At 48.8% G+C, this 17,863-nt stretch overlaps 1 protein-coding gene and 1 pseudogene across 1 annotated transcript; both read right to left on the reverse strand.

Annotated features, from left to right (window-relative positions):
• Window positions 1-8,728: 8,728 nt before the first annotated feature.
• LOC119293735 (transcription factor bHLH111-like) lies at window positions 8,729-11,214 on the reverse strand. The gene is made up of 9 exons (XM_037572107.1): window positions 10,947-11,214; window positions 10,503-10,607; window positions 10,377-10,428; window positions 10,180-10,286; window positions 10,001-10,095; window positions 9,695-9,850; window positions 9,436-9,510; window positions 9,279-9,344; window positions 8,729-9,173 (listed from the first exon to the last, which is right to left on the reverse strand). The coding sequence occupies exons 2-9, from the start codon at window positions 10,555-10,557 to the stop codon at window positions 8,970-8,972; spliced, it is 810 nt and encodes a 269-aa protein (XP_037428004.1). The 5' UTR covers window positions 10,558-10,607; window positions 10,947-11,214; the 3' UTR covers window positions 8,729-8,969.
• Window positions 11,215-15,572: 4,358 nt separating this feature from the next.
• LOC119292733 lies at window positions 15,573-16,683 on the reverse strand (annotated as a pseudogene).
• Between the last annotated feature and the right edge of the window lie 1,180 nt (window positions 16,684-17,863).

Raw genomic sequence — 17,863 nt, forward strand, 5'->3', positions numbered from 1 at the left:
ATCGGATCCATCTGTTCGGCAAGCTCCGAATCAATGCGAAGGTTATGCTTGATGACCCGAGAGGCCATCCTCGGCGCGACAGCAGATGGGGCGGTCATAACGAAGCCGCCAAGTCGGAGAGTCTGGCCTACAACCAGCGCTCCCCCACCGGTGATGTCGTCCCTGACAATGAGATGAGCCATCGAGCCTTTGCAGCGGCGACACAGAGGAACTCTCAATGAAAGCACCAATGTCGGTGTCAAAACCGGTGGATCTCGGGTAGGGGGTCCTGATCTATGCGTCTTAGACTGATGATAACAGGAAGCAAGGGACACAATGTTTACCCAGGTTCGGGCCCTCTCGATGGAGGTAGAACCCTACTTCTTGCTTGATTAATATTGAAGATATGTGGAATACAAGAGTAGATCTACCACAAGATCGTAGAGGCTAAACCCTAAGAGCTAGCCTATGATGGTATGATTGTAAATGTGATCGGCCTTCTAAGGACCATCCTCTCCGGTTTATATAGACACCGGAGAGCTAGGGTTTACATGGAGTCGGTTACAAGGAAGGAAACATAATATACGGATCACCAAGCTTGTCTTCCACGCAAAGGAGAGTCCCATCCGGACACGGGCCGAAGTCTTGAGTCTTGTATCTTGACGCTTCTATAGTCCGGACGATAAATATAGTCCGGCAGTCCGGATACCCCTTATCCAGGACTCCCTCAAGGGATCTCAAAGCGATGACGACGAGGAGGAGCCCCGGTCACCGAACACAGGAGGGCAAAAGAAATTTCCCCCGCAAATCAAAACGGTGAACATGATAAACGCCACCCACATTCCCAAGCTGGAACGGATGTGCACTTTTAGGGATGTCGACGCAACAGAGACAGTCGCCCCAAAATATAACCTATGGCCGATCACCTTTGACCGTATGGATCGTCCGGCCATTACCAGTCAGGGCAATTTAGCCGCACTAGTCCTTGACCCAATAATTTACGGATTCCACCTCACACGAGTCCTTATGAACGGAGGCAGCAGTCTAAATCTGCTGTATCAGGACACAGTGCGCAAGATGGGTATCGGTCCTTCAATGATCAAGCCCACTAAAACCACTTTTCAAGGTGTTATACCAGGTGTGGAGGCCCGTTGTACAGGCTCCATCACTCTAGAGGTAGTCTTCAGATCACTAGACAATTACCATACCGAAGAGTTAATCTTTGACATTGTCCCTTTTTGCAGTAACTATCATGCATTGCTCGGACGAACCGTGTTTGCTCGATTCAACGCGGTGCCACATTATGCCTACCTTAAGCTCAAGATGCTCGGTCCGCGCAGTGTCATAACAGTTAATGGCAAGGTCGAACGCTCCCTCCGCGCCGAAGAAGGCACCGCCACCTTAACAGTAGAAGCAACGAGTGGCATCTTTCAATCGAACCTCGAGTCGACGGCCAAGCTCTCGGACACCGTCAAGGGAGTCCGAACTACTTCACGGCAGGATAGCCCGGCTCGTCAGGAGCTCAATTAAACCCTCTGACAATGGACGGAGGCAAAGCTAGGATAGGCCACATAATGCGGCTTAACCGCTCCAGGGCACACAAACATCTTTTCGCACTTCCTTTGCAGGTCCACTTTTTGTGTAGGCCATCACTGGTGCATGGTGACCAGACCCTTGAAGGGACGAATACAACAAGAAGGGAAACAACTCAAACACGTAAGGGAATCCTTAGATATTCCCCTTGATGATCATCCGATTATTACCCAGATCCGCACATGGCTTCCCTCCCCCGTCACAGCAGGTTCCGAAGTCATATTTCCTTTTATCACACTATTTTGTACTCATGCGCATCGACATATTATTCAATTGCAATATGTGGCTTTATATGACGCTTACTTGTTGCTTGTTCTTATTGATATTCTTTGTCAAATGGCATCTGTATATTACGATGTGCCTTAAATGTGCCAGGGGCCTCATTGTACCCATAATACGGCAATAGAGTCCGAACACCCTCACGGTCGTTCGGCACCCCGAACTTATAGCATTATATGTATCGGCTCCGAATCATGTCTTGGGTCAATAGTTGGGTTTGCCCGGATCCCGTGTTTGGCCACCTTACGTTCCGCTATACCGGCTAAGGTGGCACAGGGAGAACTACTGCAATTGTGTCCCAGTTCTTCCGGACGAGTGCCTCAGTAGAGAAAGCCGAAAACTGACTGTCATGATACGGCGAGAGCTGGTCAGCTGTTCGAGAGGTTCCAAAATCTTTAAGGATTTCTTACGCATTATGCGATAACTAATGCAACGTGCGAGGGATCGGCTTTTTCTTCCGATCAGGTGCTTATAAAGCCCCTAGTGTGGTCTTCCGAACACCAGGGGCTGCGCCTACCTTCCTTTTATCAAAACTCCTATGACTAAGTGAGAGTGATAAAGCCCTATAGTCCGATTGCCTGGTTCGTTGCCTCCTTCAAGGACCCACAACTGGGGTAAAGAGTGCTCAGATTTATCCCGAACACCCCCGTACTTCCTACGTGGGGGCAGAAGCTGACGACTGGCCAACTCTCAGGATTAACATATGAAACGGCCGCACAGGAGGAAAAAATTCCAAATAACAGGTAGCAAATAATAGAAATGACCTTGTTTAACATTACATAGGACAACATGAATGTATTCATGGGAAGATAATGTCCTTGGCACATTGCTCCGCCACAAGGCAGGATCCTTTCAGGACACTATCATAATATAACTCGGGCTTGCGGTGCTCCTTCCCCTCCGGCGGTCCTTCGGTCATCAATTTTCAGCATCCATCTTCGCCCAGTGCACCTTCGCGCGGGCGAAGGCCATTCGTGCACCCTCCATACAGACCGACCGCTTGATGACTTCAAGTCGAGGGCAGGCACTCACAAGCCGCTTTACGAGCCTAGAGTAACTACTGGGAATCGGCTCAGCAGGCCACAGCCGGATAATTAAATCCTTCATGGCTAGTCCAGCCGCCTTATGCAGTTCAATTAGTTGTTTCAGCTGACGGCAAAAGGCACTGGATACACCTGCGCCAGATACTGCGACCAGAAGAGCTTCTCCACATTGCTCCTTTCTTCGGCTCTATAGAATTGTGCGGCATCAGATATGCTGTGGGGCAGCTCCGCAAACACCCCTGGAGAAATCCGAATTCAAGTTAGCAACGCAATTTTCTCCCCAAATACTTGCTTTGCATAGCAAAAGCCTTACCTGCCGCGATCTTCCTCACCTCTTGGATTTCCTGCAGGCCGCCTTGGGTTCCTCCCAGGCATCGCGTGTGGCTTGATGAGCCTTGGTGAGTTCGGATTCTTTCTCCGTTAAACTCTTCTTCAAGGTCTCACATTTCTTCACGGCCTCTTGAAGCTCTCGCTCAGCTTCAACAACCCTGGCCTCGTGCTTTTCGCGAAGAGCCTGCTCTACGCCTGACTTTTTCTCGGCCTCGGCCACAGCCTTCTTAAGAGCCTCGACTTCGGTCATCGCCCCTAGATCACATTATGAACATATTTTTGTCTTACTAAATTATTCATTTGCGCTGAACGCGAGCAAGGTTTTTTGCATACCTTGGTTATCCTCCACCTGCTTCTTCACTCAGTCGAGTTCTTCTTCGGCCCACTCCAGACTCTGCTTCAGTCCGGAGACTCCCGCAGTATGAGAGGCGACAGCCGCTACAGACGCCTGCTTATAAAAAAGGAGAGGGGGAGATGCCATAAAGTAAGTCTCATGCGAACATATATTTGATCCTCCGTCCGGTTTTTTCATCGAACAGTGTATCAGGGGCTACTACCTATACTGAGACACTCTTCGAAACCTCACCAAACATACCTCAAAGCCCGTTATAAGGCTGATGCAAGCTTCATTCAGTCCACTCTCAGCGGACTGAATCTTCTCAATCACCGCACCCATAAGGGCACGGTGTTCTTCAACAATGGAGGTGCTCTTCAATGCCGCCGATAAAGTATTCGTCACCTCTGGTTGGACAGAGGTTGCCAGTGGAACAGGCTCACCCCCTCTAGCCGAGGGAGGCTGCTTGCCTGATTCTGGAGCCGTATCGGTCTCTCGAATTGTGTCCGGCGGGGGGGGGGGGGCGAATTTGAGATAGCCCAACTGTCGATGTCCACGGGAGCCTTTTCTCCCGTGTGTCCGGTCACCAAGGTTTGACCCCCTGGCGCTGCCTTGACGTTCTTGTCGCCCCCTCCTTGGCCTAGGTCCCTTTGGGACGATGCCTTAGTGTCACTCACGTGTTTTGGGGAGGGGGCCTTCGGGGGTGTCCCGCTGTCCATAGCATCCGAGCTCAGTAGATCCTCCGATGAGGATTGTTCGGTGCGGGACCTCGCCGGACTGCAAAAAGTATGGCTCAATGATTAAAATGTCATGCCATAGTGAGTCTGGATGCGCAAGCGTTTTTGGATTTTATACTCACGAGTTCACCAGGGGCTGGGCCCTGGGATCCCACTATGGGTTGTTGTCGGCAGCGGCAGTGGACTCCCCCGGAAGGGGAGTTTTTCCCTTCTTAGGTGACTCGGCCTCCAAGGATGTGGAGGCCGTCATTTTCTTTCTTCCCCTAGCTGGGGATTGCTTTTCCTCCTCTTCCTCGTCCTCTCCGGAGGAAGAGCGGGCATCAGAGTCTTCGGATATTGTGTCCGAAGTGCCGCGATGACGAAGGCTGCCCTGGTCTCTTTGGCCTCCTTCTTGGCCTTCTTCTTCGGCGCCTTGTAAGGCGCGGGACCAGCATCTTCGTCAGAAATGGGCCGGGCGGTTCTTCTGGCAGTGGGGCCAGACAGTAGATCCGCCCCGCCTTCTTCGTCCAGCCCTGGGAAAGTTGTGGAAAACACATTAAGCATTTCCCTTGGGTTATGCAAATAAAACATGTGACTTGCCAACATATAATGGCTTACCGAACTTGCAGGACGAGACAGTTGGTACCCGCGGTCTTCGGCTGAGTCTGGCCACGATTTGCCGGACTTAAAGAGCACCTTCCAGATGTCCTTGTGCGAGGAGCCAAAGAACTCCAGCAGGGTCTGGTGCTTGGTCGGGTCGAATTCCCACAAATTGCAGGCCCTGTGTTGGCAAGGGAGAATCCGGCGAACTAACATCACCTGGACAACATTGACAAGTTTGATATTCTTGTCTTCCATATCCTTGACGCGCGTCTGGAGCGCCACAACTCATCGGGCGAAGACCAGTTCAGGCCCTTCTTGGGCCAGGACATAAGCCGCAGGGGAGCTCCGGATCGGAATTCGGGAGCGGCGGCCCATTCCATGCCGCGCGGCTCAGTGAAGTAAAACCACTGTTGCTACCACTCTTTGACGGAATCATTAAAAGTACCTGTTGGCCATGTGATGTTGGGAATCTTGCTCACCATGGCGCCCCCGCACTCGGCGTGCTCGCCGCTCACTACCTTGGGCTTCACATTAAAAATCTTCAGCCATAAGCCGAAGTGTGGCGAGATGCGGAGAAAGGCCTCACACACGGCGATGAATGTCGAGATGTTGAGGAAGGAATTGGGGGATAGATCATGAAAATCGATCCCGTAGTAATACATGATGCCACGAACAAATGGGTGGAGGGGAAATCCTAGCCCGCAGACAAAATGCGGGAGGAATACAACCCTCTCGTGGGGTTCCGGGGTTGGGACGATCTGTCCCGCCATCGGGAGACGATGGCTGATTTTCTTGGCCGGATACCCGGCCTCCCGAAGCTTTTTGATATCCTTCTCCCTGATGGTAGAGGCCATCCACTTGCCTCCTGCTCCGGATCCGGACATTTTTGGAGGGCCTTTATGGGCGGAGAAGATGAGCGCTTGGACGCTGGAGCTCGAGTGGGAGAGAATGGATGAGCAGAGGAGGAGAAGGCGTGGGTGAAAAAGGAGGAGTCGTTATCTCCTTATGAAGGTGGCAGGGATCCTGCGCCTCCCCACTTACCCGGTAAACTCGCTTATTCCCCAAGCGCCACGTTGATAGCGCGGTTGGGTTACCCACACCCGTATTGATGAGAATCCCGTAATAAGGGGACACGATCTCTGCTTCGACAAGACGTGCTAATAAAACAGCCTCGCAAGATGTGCAGTAGCAGGTCGAGAAAAATGGTTCGAATAATGACCGTGTCGTGGCGTGATGTCACGTTGTGAAAGGGTGTCAGCGGATTAGATTGGTGGAATATTGTGCTCTCTGCGGTGGTATGTGAAATTTGTTTTGCAGAGCCGGGCACGATCCTTGTGTTCAAAATCTTCTATGGAGTATTTGGAGAAGGAACCCGCCTTGCAATGCCGAAGACAATCTACACGCCGGACTCATCGTCATTGAAGCATGGTTCAGGGGCTACTGAGGGAGTCCTGGATTAGGGGGTCCTCGGACAGTCGGACTATATACTTATGCCAGACTATTGGACTATGAAGATAAAAGATTGAAGACTTCGTCCCGTGTCCGGGTGGGACTCTCCTTTGCGTGGAAGGCAAGCTTGGCGATTCGGAATGTAGATTTCTTTCTCTGTAACCGACTCTGTGTAAACCTAGCCCCCTCCAGTGTCTATATAAATCGGAGGGTTTGGTCCGTAGGACAACAACAATCATAATCATAGGCTAGCGTCTAGGGTTTAGCCTCTAAGATCTCATGGTAGATCAACTCTTGTAATACTCATATCATCAAGATCAATCAAGCAGGAAGTAGGGTATTACCTCCATAGAGAGGGCCCGAACCTGGGTAAACATCGTGTCCCCCGCCTCCTGTTACCATTAGCCTTAGACGCACAGTTCGGGACCCCCTACCCGAGATCCACCGGTTTTGACACCAACAACGGGCCTCTGCACCAACTTCCGGAAAAGCTCCATGGTGCCAATTCGATGCAACCATCTCGACCTTGGTCATATTCTTCAGAGCGTGCCAGCAACTCAGTCATCTTTCCCAATTAAATACTTGGGATTGCCTCTCTCTGTTCGGCAACTAAAGATGGTGGACTTCCAATACCTCGAAGACAAGGCGGCTGGCAAATTGATCACTTGGGAGGGCCAAAACATCCCTACTATCGGACGCACGACCCTTGTCAAGTCGGTCATCTCCTCCCAATCGGTGTACTCTATCACGCCTCTCATCGTGCCGCCAAGCTCTCTTCATAACCTAAACAAAATTGAGAGGGCTTTCCTTTGGTCCGGCGCGGATAAAACAACGGGAGCCAAGTGCAAGGTCAATTGGAAAGTGGCGTGCAGACCAAAATAGTATGGTGGTTTAGGAGTGCCCAATACTGACAAGTTTGCACGCGCTTTGCGCCTACGTTGGCTTTGTTATGAATGGATGGAGCCCCACAAGCTCTGGGTGGGTTTTGGCAACCCTTGCATCGAGGATGATAGAGAGTTTTTCTACGCCTCTACCACTATCACCGTGGGCAACTGCGGAAAAACACCATTTTGGGACGCCCCTTGGTTTCTTGGGTGCAAGCCCAAGGATATTGCGTTGTTAATCTACGAGGCATCAAAACGAACGAGTTGGAAGGTGTGTGACGCTCTTAGAGGGAATATGTGGATCCTCAAAATCTGCCACAACACCGCTATCTCCGGTGACCACATTCGGGAATTTTTCACTCTTTTGGTGCTTGTGCACAACTTCCACCTTGATGAACAAGCGGAAGATGAAATTAATTGGAAGCACGCAAATGATGGAATTTACACGGCGGCCACCGCATACAAGGCTCAATTCCTTGGCTTGACCTTCTCTCCCATGGACCGCATGGTTTGGAAGGCTTGGACTCCTCCCAAGGTTAAATTCTTGGCTTGGTTGGCATTGCAAGATAGGATTTGGATCGCCGATCGCTTGGAGAGGCGGGGGTGGCCAAATTGTGGCCTTTGCAATCTTTGCAAGAGGGAGCAAGAAACAGGTGCTCACCTTTTCTTCAAGTGTCGCTACACGATTAGGCTTTGGAGGGCCATCATCGAGAAGCTTGGCTTATATCACATGGGTACCTCCATGTGGCACCTCAGGAAACCGTCAACGCGTGGTGGGAGAAGAGAACCAACAATATATAGCAATCCTAATTGACATGCCATGGCCTCCCTCATCATGCTTGTCTCTTGGATCATTTTGGAATGAAAGAAATGCTAGAGTGTTCCGCCACAAAAGCATACCGCCGTCTATTCTCCTTACCATCATCTTGGAGGAGGCCAAGCTATGGGTTACCGCAGGTGCTAAGAAACTACTCCCTCCTTTCTGGTTTATAGGGCTCAAATCTGAAATCTCATCAACCAAGGCATTTTGTGAGTGAAGGAATGTATCTCGTACTTTACAAAACTACTCAAATTAAACTCATGCATTAATTTAAAATAATTGCAGTGCATGCATGTTTGGCCACTAGATGAGTACGAACGTTACATGCATTGGTGTGTTCCTTTTTAATTCTTGCCTGAAAAGATTTAATGCACCTCGAAAACTAAAAATGAGATGGAGATGAGCCCTTTAAATTGGAAAAACAAAAAAGTTGAAATAAGCCCTATAAACCGAAAAGGAGGGAGTATGGAACTTGTTATCTGGCGAGTAGTTGTCATGCCGCTTTTGTGGGTGTTTTGTAATACTCTAAACTCTATTCTCTACTTATTTAATGGATGAGGCAAAAATTTTGCCTCCGTTTTAGGGAAAAAAAAGGTGAAATTACCCTAAAAAAGAAGGTGATGAAGTTTCTACGAGATGATTTGTGTCTCGGGTGCCAAATAGCATAAAGAAGTCCAGGTTTGCATGGTACTCGTATATAATCATGAGAATAAAACTAGAGCCTGTATTTATCCATGAAACTAGATATCCGTAGGAGCTTTAACAATTCTCTTTTTGCCAGTGACGTTTCACCAGTGAAGTTATTCTAGGATGTCCGTAGGAGTAACTAGCTAGCATTGTAAATTTGTCATGGAAGGACGTGGTGACGATTATCTGGTCGTGTCCCGTACCGTTCATCTACATATAGACTCTATACCAACGTAATCTTCTTCAGTTGAGCTACAGAGCAGCGAACCAAGCACCCCCCACGTCGGCATGAGCGCTGCCACGGTCACGGGCGGCGCCGGACACGAGGCTCACAACGGCCGGCGACAGCGGGGCCACGCAGAGGCCACGCCGGCGCAGACCTGTCGTTGGCTCTTCTCCGGCATCCCGCGACGACGACGGCGAGGAGCTCTCTCCAGGGTAGGGCGCGGCCAGGATCTGCAGCAAGCGATAGGAAAATGCACCGCGTGTGACATGCAGAAATGACGAAACATTCAGGCGCTGGTCACCTGATTTATTTATTCATTTGGAACTTTTGGTCACCTGAATTTGGTCGTGAAGGTTCCTGATGCAAGCGGCTGCCTCGTGGAGAACCGACGCGGTGTCCGTCTGCAAGATGTGTAGGGATCGTGTTCAGGAGTGGCTTCGGGCTACTTCATGGAGAACCAAGAAAACGGCAGCATGCACATTTTTTTTTTACCTTGCCGTAGGGGGAAACCAGCTGCTGGAGCGCGGTGATCTTGTCCCCCAGCTTCTGGCTCCTCTTGCACGGTGCCTGCATGGATGCAACTGTTTTGGTCACAAATCCGTGTCACCCGGTTGCGCCGTGCAAAATCGTTTTATTCCGTGCAGCTGATCAACCCAGTGTCACTTCAAGTGTACTACGAGTATCCGACAGACACACGGCCCTGTTATGAATCCAGCAGATAAAAAAAGGGAGAAGGCAAACGCAACGTCACCTTGGCAGCTGCTGTAGTAGTAGTATTCCTTGGCTTTGCGCTGCTGCCCTGCAGCCGGCTGTCCGTCGTCGTTGTCTTGCGCCTCTTGGAGCCACTGAAGCTGCTTCCGTCACAGACCATCGTCTCGCCGCCTGCTGCCGTCCATCTCACAGGATGCTGACAGAAAAACAAACACCCTAACAGACGTAAACGCCACATCACCTTCGGTTTTTGTATCTTCAGATCGATCTTCCTTTTTTTCCCCCTTTTTTTCGAAAAAAAAAGAAAAGAAAATGGCAATGATAATAATAGAGTAAAGGGCAGTACGGTAGCAGCAGTAGGTGGCTGGTCCTGCGTGTAGCCGAAGTGCATGAACGCAGCAGGCCTACCGTCGCCGCCGTAGGCAGAACCGTCTCCCATTCCTAGGTTCACCGGCGGGCAGTGAGATCAGATCAGAAACAAGTAAGCAAAGAGAAAACTCTAACAGGAAGTAAATAAGGACGTACCGAAAAAGCTCTCGGAACTGCGCGTGGCGAAGAGAGCCGGCGCCGGAAGGCTCTGAAGCGACGACATGTGGTGGCAGAGATGGCCATAGTCGGCGGCGAGCCTGCTTCTGCTCACGGGGAAGGAGCAATTGCTTCAGCCAGCCAGTTCACGCGGGAAACTGCAGTTAGTATCGGGACCAAACGGTTTGATAACTTACATTCCGTCGAAACCCGCGGCTCCGGGCGCAGAATTCGAGGATTCACATTTCACTGCAATTGAAAACAGAACATGATTTCAGAGACATCATCGTAGAGAATCGCGTGGCGGGGGCACGGAAATGTACCGTAGTCGTCGCTCAAGGGCAGCAAGAGCGGGGACGGCGCCGAGCAGTTCCACATTGTGGTTGCGATCAGACTCGATCTGCCAGCAGCTCCCAGGATTTCATCACCTGGAACGGAAACGACGACACATTCAGTTCCGGTGAGGCAAAATGAAGAGCCCAAACATGAACCACACGGCACGAGAAATTCCAGCTTTATTCTGGTGATCTACAACTTGAGGACACGAACTATGAAAGACCCGGCAACATAGTAATAAGAACGTAAATAAGATGGTGTTTTTTCACGAGAAAAATATATATAAATAACATAATACTACAAGATTCAGAAACGGCACGAAAAGTGGACGAGGAAGAAAGAAGAAGATTCACAATCCAGCACAACAACGTTGCTCGGCAATGCGGAAGGAAAGGAAGAAAGATGGAACCGTAAGGCTCATCGGTAGTTACCCCATGGAAGAGCATGCACCGCGGGAGAAGAGGAGAGGTCTCGTGGAGAGAGAGGCCGCTAAAATAAGTAGAGTAGAACTCTGCTACTCCGCCGGTTAAGTAGTCCAAGGTACTCCTATAAATTGCATGCGTGGTTTGGTTTTCGCCTTCCCCTCTTCCTCTCCTGCCGTTTTCACTGGCGCCGCTGCAGCTGCTAATTATAAGCCGTCTGTCCGTCCGTCCGAGCTACAGTAGGTTGCCAAAATAAACACGTGAGAGAGAGAGAGGCCAAGGAAATCAAAGGAGGGCACGGGAAAACGGGATGGAGAAGGCCATTATACTCGTTCCTTAAATAGCAGGGCCACCACACCTCCCGGTTCTCGTAAATAAATCCAAGCCCCGGCCGTTCAAGCCACATAGTAACCTGCATTGACTTATTACACGCAGATGTCATCAGTACTGGCATGATTGGCTCAAGGCTGATCTGATCCAATCACTGTTGCAAATGCGTTACCATCTGTTGGGTAATCTACTCGTACCATTGCCGAACCAACTGCGCCGTTCCGCTTGGGCAGGAGTACCATGTAGTGGTGCTAGAAAACGACATCTTTTTGGCGCAGGGCGCTTGTCCTGCCGTCGTGACGGCTGACGAGTGTCGGGACGCCGGTCCGTGTCCGGTTGACCGATGTCCCAACTGCTGCTCATCAAGGGTTTGAGTTCCCTTCTTTATCGTGTCAGGGTCAGTTGGAGGCAGCGGCACAGTGTTTTTTATGGCGGCCGAGCCGATTGTTTAAGCTGCGTCCGTCGAAGGCCATGATTATATATCTAACCAAACACCCGAGACCGAGCCGCGGGGCATGGCCGGCCGCCCCATTGTTTAAGCTCCGTCGCGTCGCGTTTCTGTTTGAGCTGAGCTGCTTGTTTTCCTTCCTTCTTTCTTTTTTTTTGAGAATCTGCTGCTTGTTTTCCTGAGACAGACATCACAGCTCACCGTGCGCCAAAACAGCAGCCGATCGCAGCTCTCGTCGCGACAAAGGAAGGGTGCTTGTCAAGTTTCAACGGCTGGATTCAGCGGAGCCTCGAAGCAGAGCAGATCGCTTGGAAGACGGACACGATCACCTCGCCTCGCAGTAAAAGAAAAAAATAATACTCCGGCAGCTAGTATACTACTCCACACCCTCCGTCCCTGAGACACTCATTTTGGGACGGAGGGAGTAGGTAATAATGCGTCAAGATACGTTCATGAATGATAATGCTGCATTTGTTAGCCAGGAACGTAAATGTGGTATCTGCACCTGCCATTTTGTTTTGTTCGAAAACGCAGCCGCTCTATGCTAAACATAGACAGGCGCTCGCTCCTCTCACGACCACACTCCAAATTCAGCGTTTTTTCCTCAACATGGTGGCGTGCACAGAGACATCAATCTCTTGTGGAAGAAACGCAAACGCGCGGTTGCGGTTGCGGTGGCTAAAAAGGGTTAGATCAGACTCGACAAATAGGATGCACCAAGTCAACAAGTTGACGCCTGCGGCCTGCCGTTTCAAGACAAAGTTGGAAACAAAAGACTACTAGTCCCTCTGTAATAAAGAAGTAAAAGAGCGTTTATGGAGGGAGTAGACCCCAAGCCTTTTCTGCCCCAAATGGTAACTGGTAGCCGAATTTCACCACTTTATTTCAACTCAGACGCGTTTCACCTCAAGTTTTCCGGTGTGGGATTTCCGACCATGTCCCCACGCCTGCTTTAGCAAGTTATGAGAATTTCTCCACACATAAAAATAAAAAAGAAAGTTAAGAAGCAATCGCTTTCACCCGTGCCGTCTTTCTAGTTTAGAATACTTCTTGCCGACGAGTCCACATCTGTGCCTGAGCCCTTGGCCGCCTCCTCTATCTGCAGCAGATCAGACGGCAATTGTTTTCACCAAGCTATGATTTGTTGCAAGAGAAAAGAATGGATAACCAAATTCGACTCGGTTTGTGGATATCACAGAGGATCAATTCATCGCATGAGAAAACAAGTGATATGTCGCAGCAGTCTCGCTTGTTTGTAGCTACTCCCTCCGTTCCAAAATAGATGACTCAACTTTATACTAACTTTAGTACAAAGTTGGGTCATCTATTTTGGAACGGAGGGAGTACTACTGTACCAATTAAGCAACAAAGAGTAGTGAGTGATTCAGCAGTGCTAAATGACGGACACATGCCCCACATTGACCAGGGCGACTCTGGTATCAACCACTTCAGGCTTAACCTACTGCGAAGCCTAATCTATGCACATAAGATGTGAGCACAAGAGGGCAAACGAGCCCAGTGCCGTGATTCGAATCGTCGAAATCTTGTGCCTGGAAAGCTTGCATTTGGCTGATACTGCCGAGGAGAATCAGGGATTCATCTGTGGCAGGTGAACCCAGTGTTCATTCAACCAGAAAATATGCCCTCCATACACAGATATATGGAAGCAGGTGGGCGGCCAGGGGAAACAAGGTGACTAAGAATTTTTCAGGTAGATCATACCTTGCCAGTACAGATCATTACACCAAACTAAAACAGCCAGGATGATGTACCGCGTATATCTCACTTAACTACGAGACGACAGACATAAAAAATGATGCAGAGATAGATGGCAAAAAATAGGAACAACATAGCGTGATGCCTAACTCATCTGACTTCACACGGATAGTCGAAAGTGCAACCGGGGCGCCCAAGCTACACAAGATAAAGATATAAGACTGAAGCCACCGCAGGGAAAAAACATTGCGTGCAGGCTAACCCATTTGAAATGCAGGCGGCATCTAAATGAAGCAAATTATCAAACTTGGAAGAAACCATATAGATATAGACAGCTACTCATAGACGAAAGTGACTCGAAACAATAGCCTTTATGCATTACGGCAGCAGACACAGATTTGGAAGATGCAAGGTAACTAAATGCAGAATAAAGCTCAACGATTGATATGTCAGATAAGATACTCGATTTGCAAAGCACTTGGTTTATGGTTAAGAGAATCTTGACTCTTATGCAAGGACATCCTTGTTGTCGATTTTTGGTGACAGAACAAAACTGAAAGCTCGAATAGTCAAATGATAGGAGTTCAGGTGTCTCCGTCAAGGATAGACTAAATTACCAAAGCTCTATATGACCAATAATAATAATCAGCACCTCCTACCATAAATATCAGGCCCTTCATAACTAGAATGGATTCAGAAATAGTTCACTGAAAGAGGGAACAAAAAAATCTAGTTTTGCAGAATCCATTGAAAGAATTTGGTTACGTGTCCAAGGCTCCAAATGATTTGAAAATGTTATCACTTAGCAGCATATTTTCATGACCCGTACTATGAAAAAGTAAGATGCATGTTTATTTGATTTTCAGCACAAGCTCGTAAAACATTTGTCTATCTAAATCTTGTTTGAAGATGTATTAAACTCTTCACTAAAAGTCAAACATTACAGAAGCCGTGGCCTGTGGGCAACAAAACTAATTTAGTTCACTTAAGTATAGCCCTCCAAATTCTCAAAAAAAAAAGTATAGCCCTCCAACAAGATATGCATGTAGAACACTTCAACATCTCTGGAAGCAAAATACAGCCAGCAGTCATATATCTCCAGGCTTACAGAAAATGCAGCAAAACCTATGACGCTAGAAGATTAAGTATAACTGTTGCACAAGATAAGGATCGGAAAGGGTGCATATGTCTTCAGGATTTAAGAAAGTCAAACATTACAGAAGCTGTGGACAACAAATGCAATTAAGTTGATTTAATATATCTGTACATAAGTGTAGCTCTCCCACAAGATAAGGATCAGAAAGGGTGATATCTTCAGGCTTTCAGAAAGTGCAGCAAAAGCTATGAGGTTAGAAGATTAAGACTTCGTCACTAACCTTTACACTAACTAGTAGCAATTGTAAGTTGCAACTTCAAAAATCAAGAAACACCAGTGCAGTACAATTCAGTAAGACTAACACAATATTAAGATTGTCACTACTATAGAGCTTTGAACATTCAAGAGGATTTTAGGGCCAACCAACAATGCAGCCCTAAAAACCATCAAAATAAAACGAAGGAGGAATGAGATGATGAAATGCAACCCAAATCCAATATTTAAGCTTTAGGCAAACAAAAAGACAATCCTACTGAGTTTTCTTGGGGAATGATCACCAGTACAATTACATAGTCAGAAAATCCAAAGGTTGAATAATAGCAGGGGGTTAAGAAATAATTCTGGCCCATCTTCATCAATTGTGTTCAAGGTTTGTATCAGAATAGGTCACAAAAAGTGGAAATTCAGTTTGAATCACGCCAAAGTGGACAACAATTAAACAGTGGTTCACTTAAGTGGTCTACCTATGTTTGATCCATTTGCCCAATCCCCATAAATACATTATTACCTTCAAGAGAGCCGATTAAAGGTACACCGCACTCCTCCAGACTTAGAAATAATCACCCGGTGGTACTAACCACTATGATTTCACCGCTAACCTAAAGTATAAAAGTTCCAATGCACTTACAGGCTTGCAACAGTAACAAGTAAACAAAGAGGATGTGAAGTATGAACAAATATTAACAAGTAATTAGCAGAGGCTTATGTGTTATCTCCAATTTGTATCCTGGTAGGTTCATATGAGGAGAAAAAAAATGGAGCTAACTCAAGAAACAGCACATATTTGCACTATTAAATAAAAATTTCATCCCAAAATCCAGTGGGCACATTGTATATATCATGCCAAAAGTGAATTACAGAGCCTTTCTCCTTAGATCAAAAGAGACCGCTTAAACAAGCATTAGAGAAAAAAGATTAAACTTTATTGGCTCTGCCCCTGGTATTGATGCATTCACTTCGAGCAGCCCGGTGCAAACTGCTAGAAAGGATTACCTTGCAGGCGCTGCTGCAGGGGAATTTACTACGTTCCTGCGCACCACCCTGGGGCCTCCGCCATTGCCATTCAAATTCAAGCCATTGGCACTGTCCCCATTACCCACAATCAAATCCCGAAGGCCCGAGGTGAGGTCCTTCTCTCTCTTCTCCTTCTCCTTCTGCTTGGCCCTGGCAGTGGCGGCAGCGAGCGGCTCGAAGTGGTTCCCGTAGATGTACTCGGCGGAGTAGCCGTCCTCGTCGTCAAAGAGCATGACGTGGCCGTGCCACTCCCAGACGCGGTACTCCCCGCCGGCCTCGTCGTGGAAGCCGACGCACACGTGGTGGTCGCCGACGGCAACGGACTGGCCCGAGTTGGGCTTAAGGGCGTCCCCGTCGCCGGCGAGCACCATCCTGACGATCTCCTTCTCCAGCTTGGTCTCCTCCCGCGAGAGCATCCGCCGCCGCCTGGCCTCCCCGGAGACCTCCCCGTCGGAGAGGCCGCCGTCCTCCCCTTCTTCGTCGTCATCATCATCGGACTCGCCCGCCGCGGCGGAGAGCGCGGCGAACTCGTTGAGGAGGAAGTCGTCGAGGTCCTGGGTGAGGAAGGAGTTGGTGTCGAGGAAGGGCGGGCGGAGCTGGACGCGGCTCATCAGGTTCTGTAGGAAGAGCGCGTCGACCGGCGCCGCGGAAGGGGCGGGGCCGCCGTCGGCGGCGGCGGAGGGGCGAGGCGGCTGCGGCGAGGGAGGGGCCATGGACGTGGTAGGGTTTTGGGTTTGGGGGCGCGTGGGCTTGTGTTGTGTGGATGCAGACCTGCAGATAGGCGAAGGGAACGATCAGAGAGAGAGGTTGGATGTGAGAGACGGGGAGATATTTTTCTTCGGACTGCAGGAGATGGGCTTCATCAGGTTGGGCCTTACTTTTCTTGCATCGATTGTCACTTATGCGGGCTTGTCCCCCTAAAAAAAACTTATGCTGGCTTGCAAGCAGTAATTCATTCCCGCCGCCATCACGCTGTGAGCGCCGATTCGCGCCGCTGGCGCCTGCACAGACGCGAACTGGGCCGGCCCAAGAAACGCAGCGAGGTTGTTAGATCGCAAAAAAATGCTCGGAAATAAGGTGGAGACAGGATTCGATCTCTGACCCCTTGAGCAGTAACAATCGAACACAGGCACTAGGCCAAAGTCCCTACGATGTTTACTTTGAGGACAAATAACCCTTATTATATAGCCAGCCTGGTATTATTTTATGATAAAATGAATGCAAAATATTAAAACGTGAATTTCAAGAAAGTTCATAAAATTGGAAAGGTTCGTACAATCTGAAAAAAAACGTGAACTGAGAAAACTTCAGGAATTCGAAAAAAGTTCATCGATTTGAAAAAAGTTCATCGAAATTGAAAAAAAGTTCATCGATTTTGAAAAAAAGTTCATCAAATTTGAAAGAGTTCATAGAATTTCAAAATAGTTCATTGAATTTGAAAAAGAGTTCATTGCAGGGGGAACCTTGTTGTACAAAAAGGAAAAAACAGGGAACAAAAAAGGGAAAATGTAAAAGGAAAAAAAGGAAAAGGAGAGAATAAAAGAGAGGAAAGGTTACAACTTATCACTACCTTGTGCGTGGCGGGGTGGTAACAGAAGCATGCAGTGGCGCGGGAGGTCCCAGGTTCGAGTTCCAATCCGCTCCATCACTCTTTTTGCGTTCTAAAAATATAGAAGAAGGAAAACTTCAGGCACCCCTACATGGGCCGGTCCAGCCGGGCCGGTTTGCGAAATGCACACAGACGGGCGCCTGCAGCCCTCAATAGGAAACGCCTATTTCTCGTGTAAATTAGTGTAGATGCAGGAGTATCATCAGACCGGGGCAGCGGAAAACCCTATACGACGCTTATTGCGTCGAGTTGTCGTGCAAGACCTTTCTATGTGACGCATTTTGCGTCAAAACAGGAGCTTGACGCACAAGGGCGACGCAGACTGGGCCGGCCCATCAAGCGAAAGCACAGCGACGTAAAAAGACCCCGAAAAACAAGCAGCCACGATCAGCTAGCCACTCCACCACAACGTTGTTGTCCAACATTAAGGCGCC

The sequence above is a fragment of the Triticum dicoccoides genome, chromosome 4B, assembly GCF_002162155.2.
Source record: "Triticum dicoccoides isolate Atlit2015 ecotype Zavitan chromosome 4B, WEW_v2.0, whole genome shotgun sequence".
NCBI classification, from domain to species: Eukaryota; Viridiplantae; Streptophyta; class Magnoliopsida; order Poales; family Poaceae; genus Triticum; species Triticum dicoccoides.

Excerpts from the sequence above, each read along its gene's own strand:
- LOC119293735 (XM_037572107.1), bottom strand. The coding sequence starts at position 10,557 with ATGTGGAACTGCTCGGCGCCGTCCCCGCTCTTGCTGCCCTTGAGCGAC. Across the intron at positions 10,429-10,502 it reads GCCCTTGAGCGACGACTACG|TGAAATGTGAATCCTCGAAT; the intron begins GTACATTTCCGT and ends TTTCAATTGCAG. Across the intron at positions 9,345-9,435 it reads TGGTTTCCCCCTACGGCAAG|ACGGACACCGCGTCGGTTCT; the intron begins GTAAAAAAAAAA and ends CACATCTTGCAG.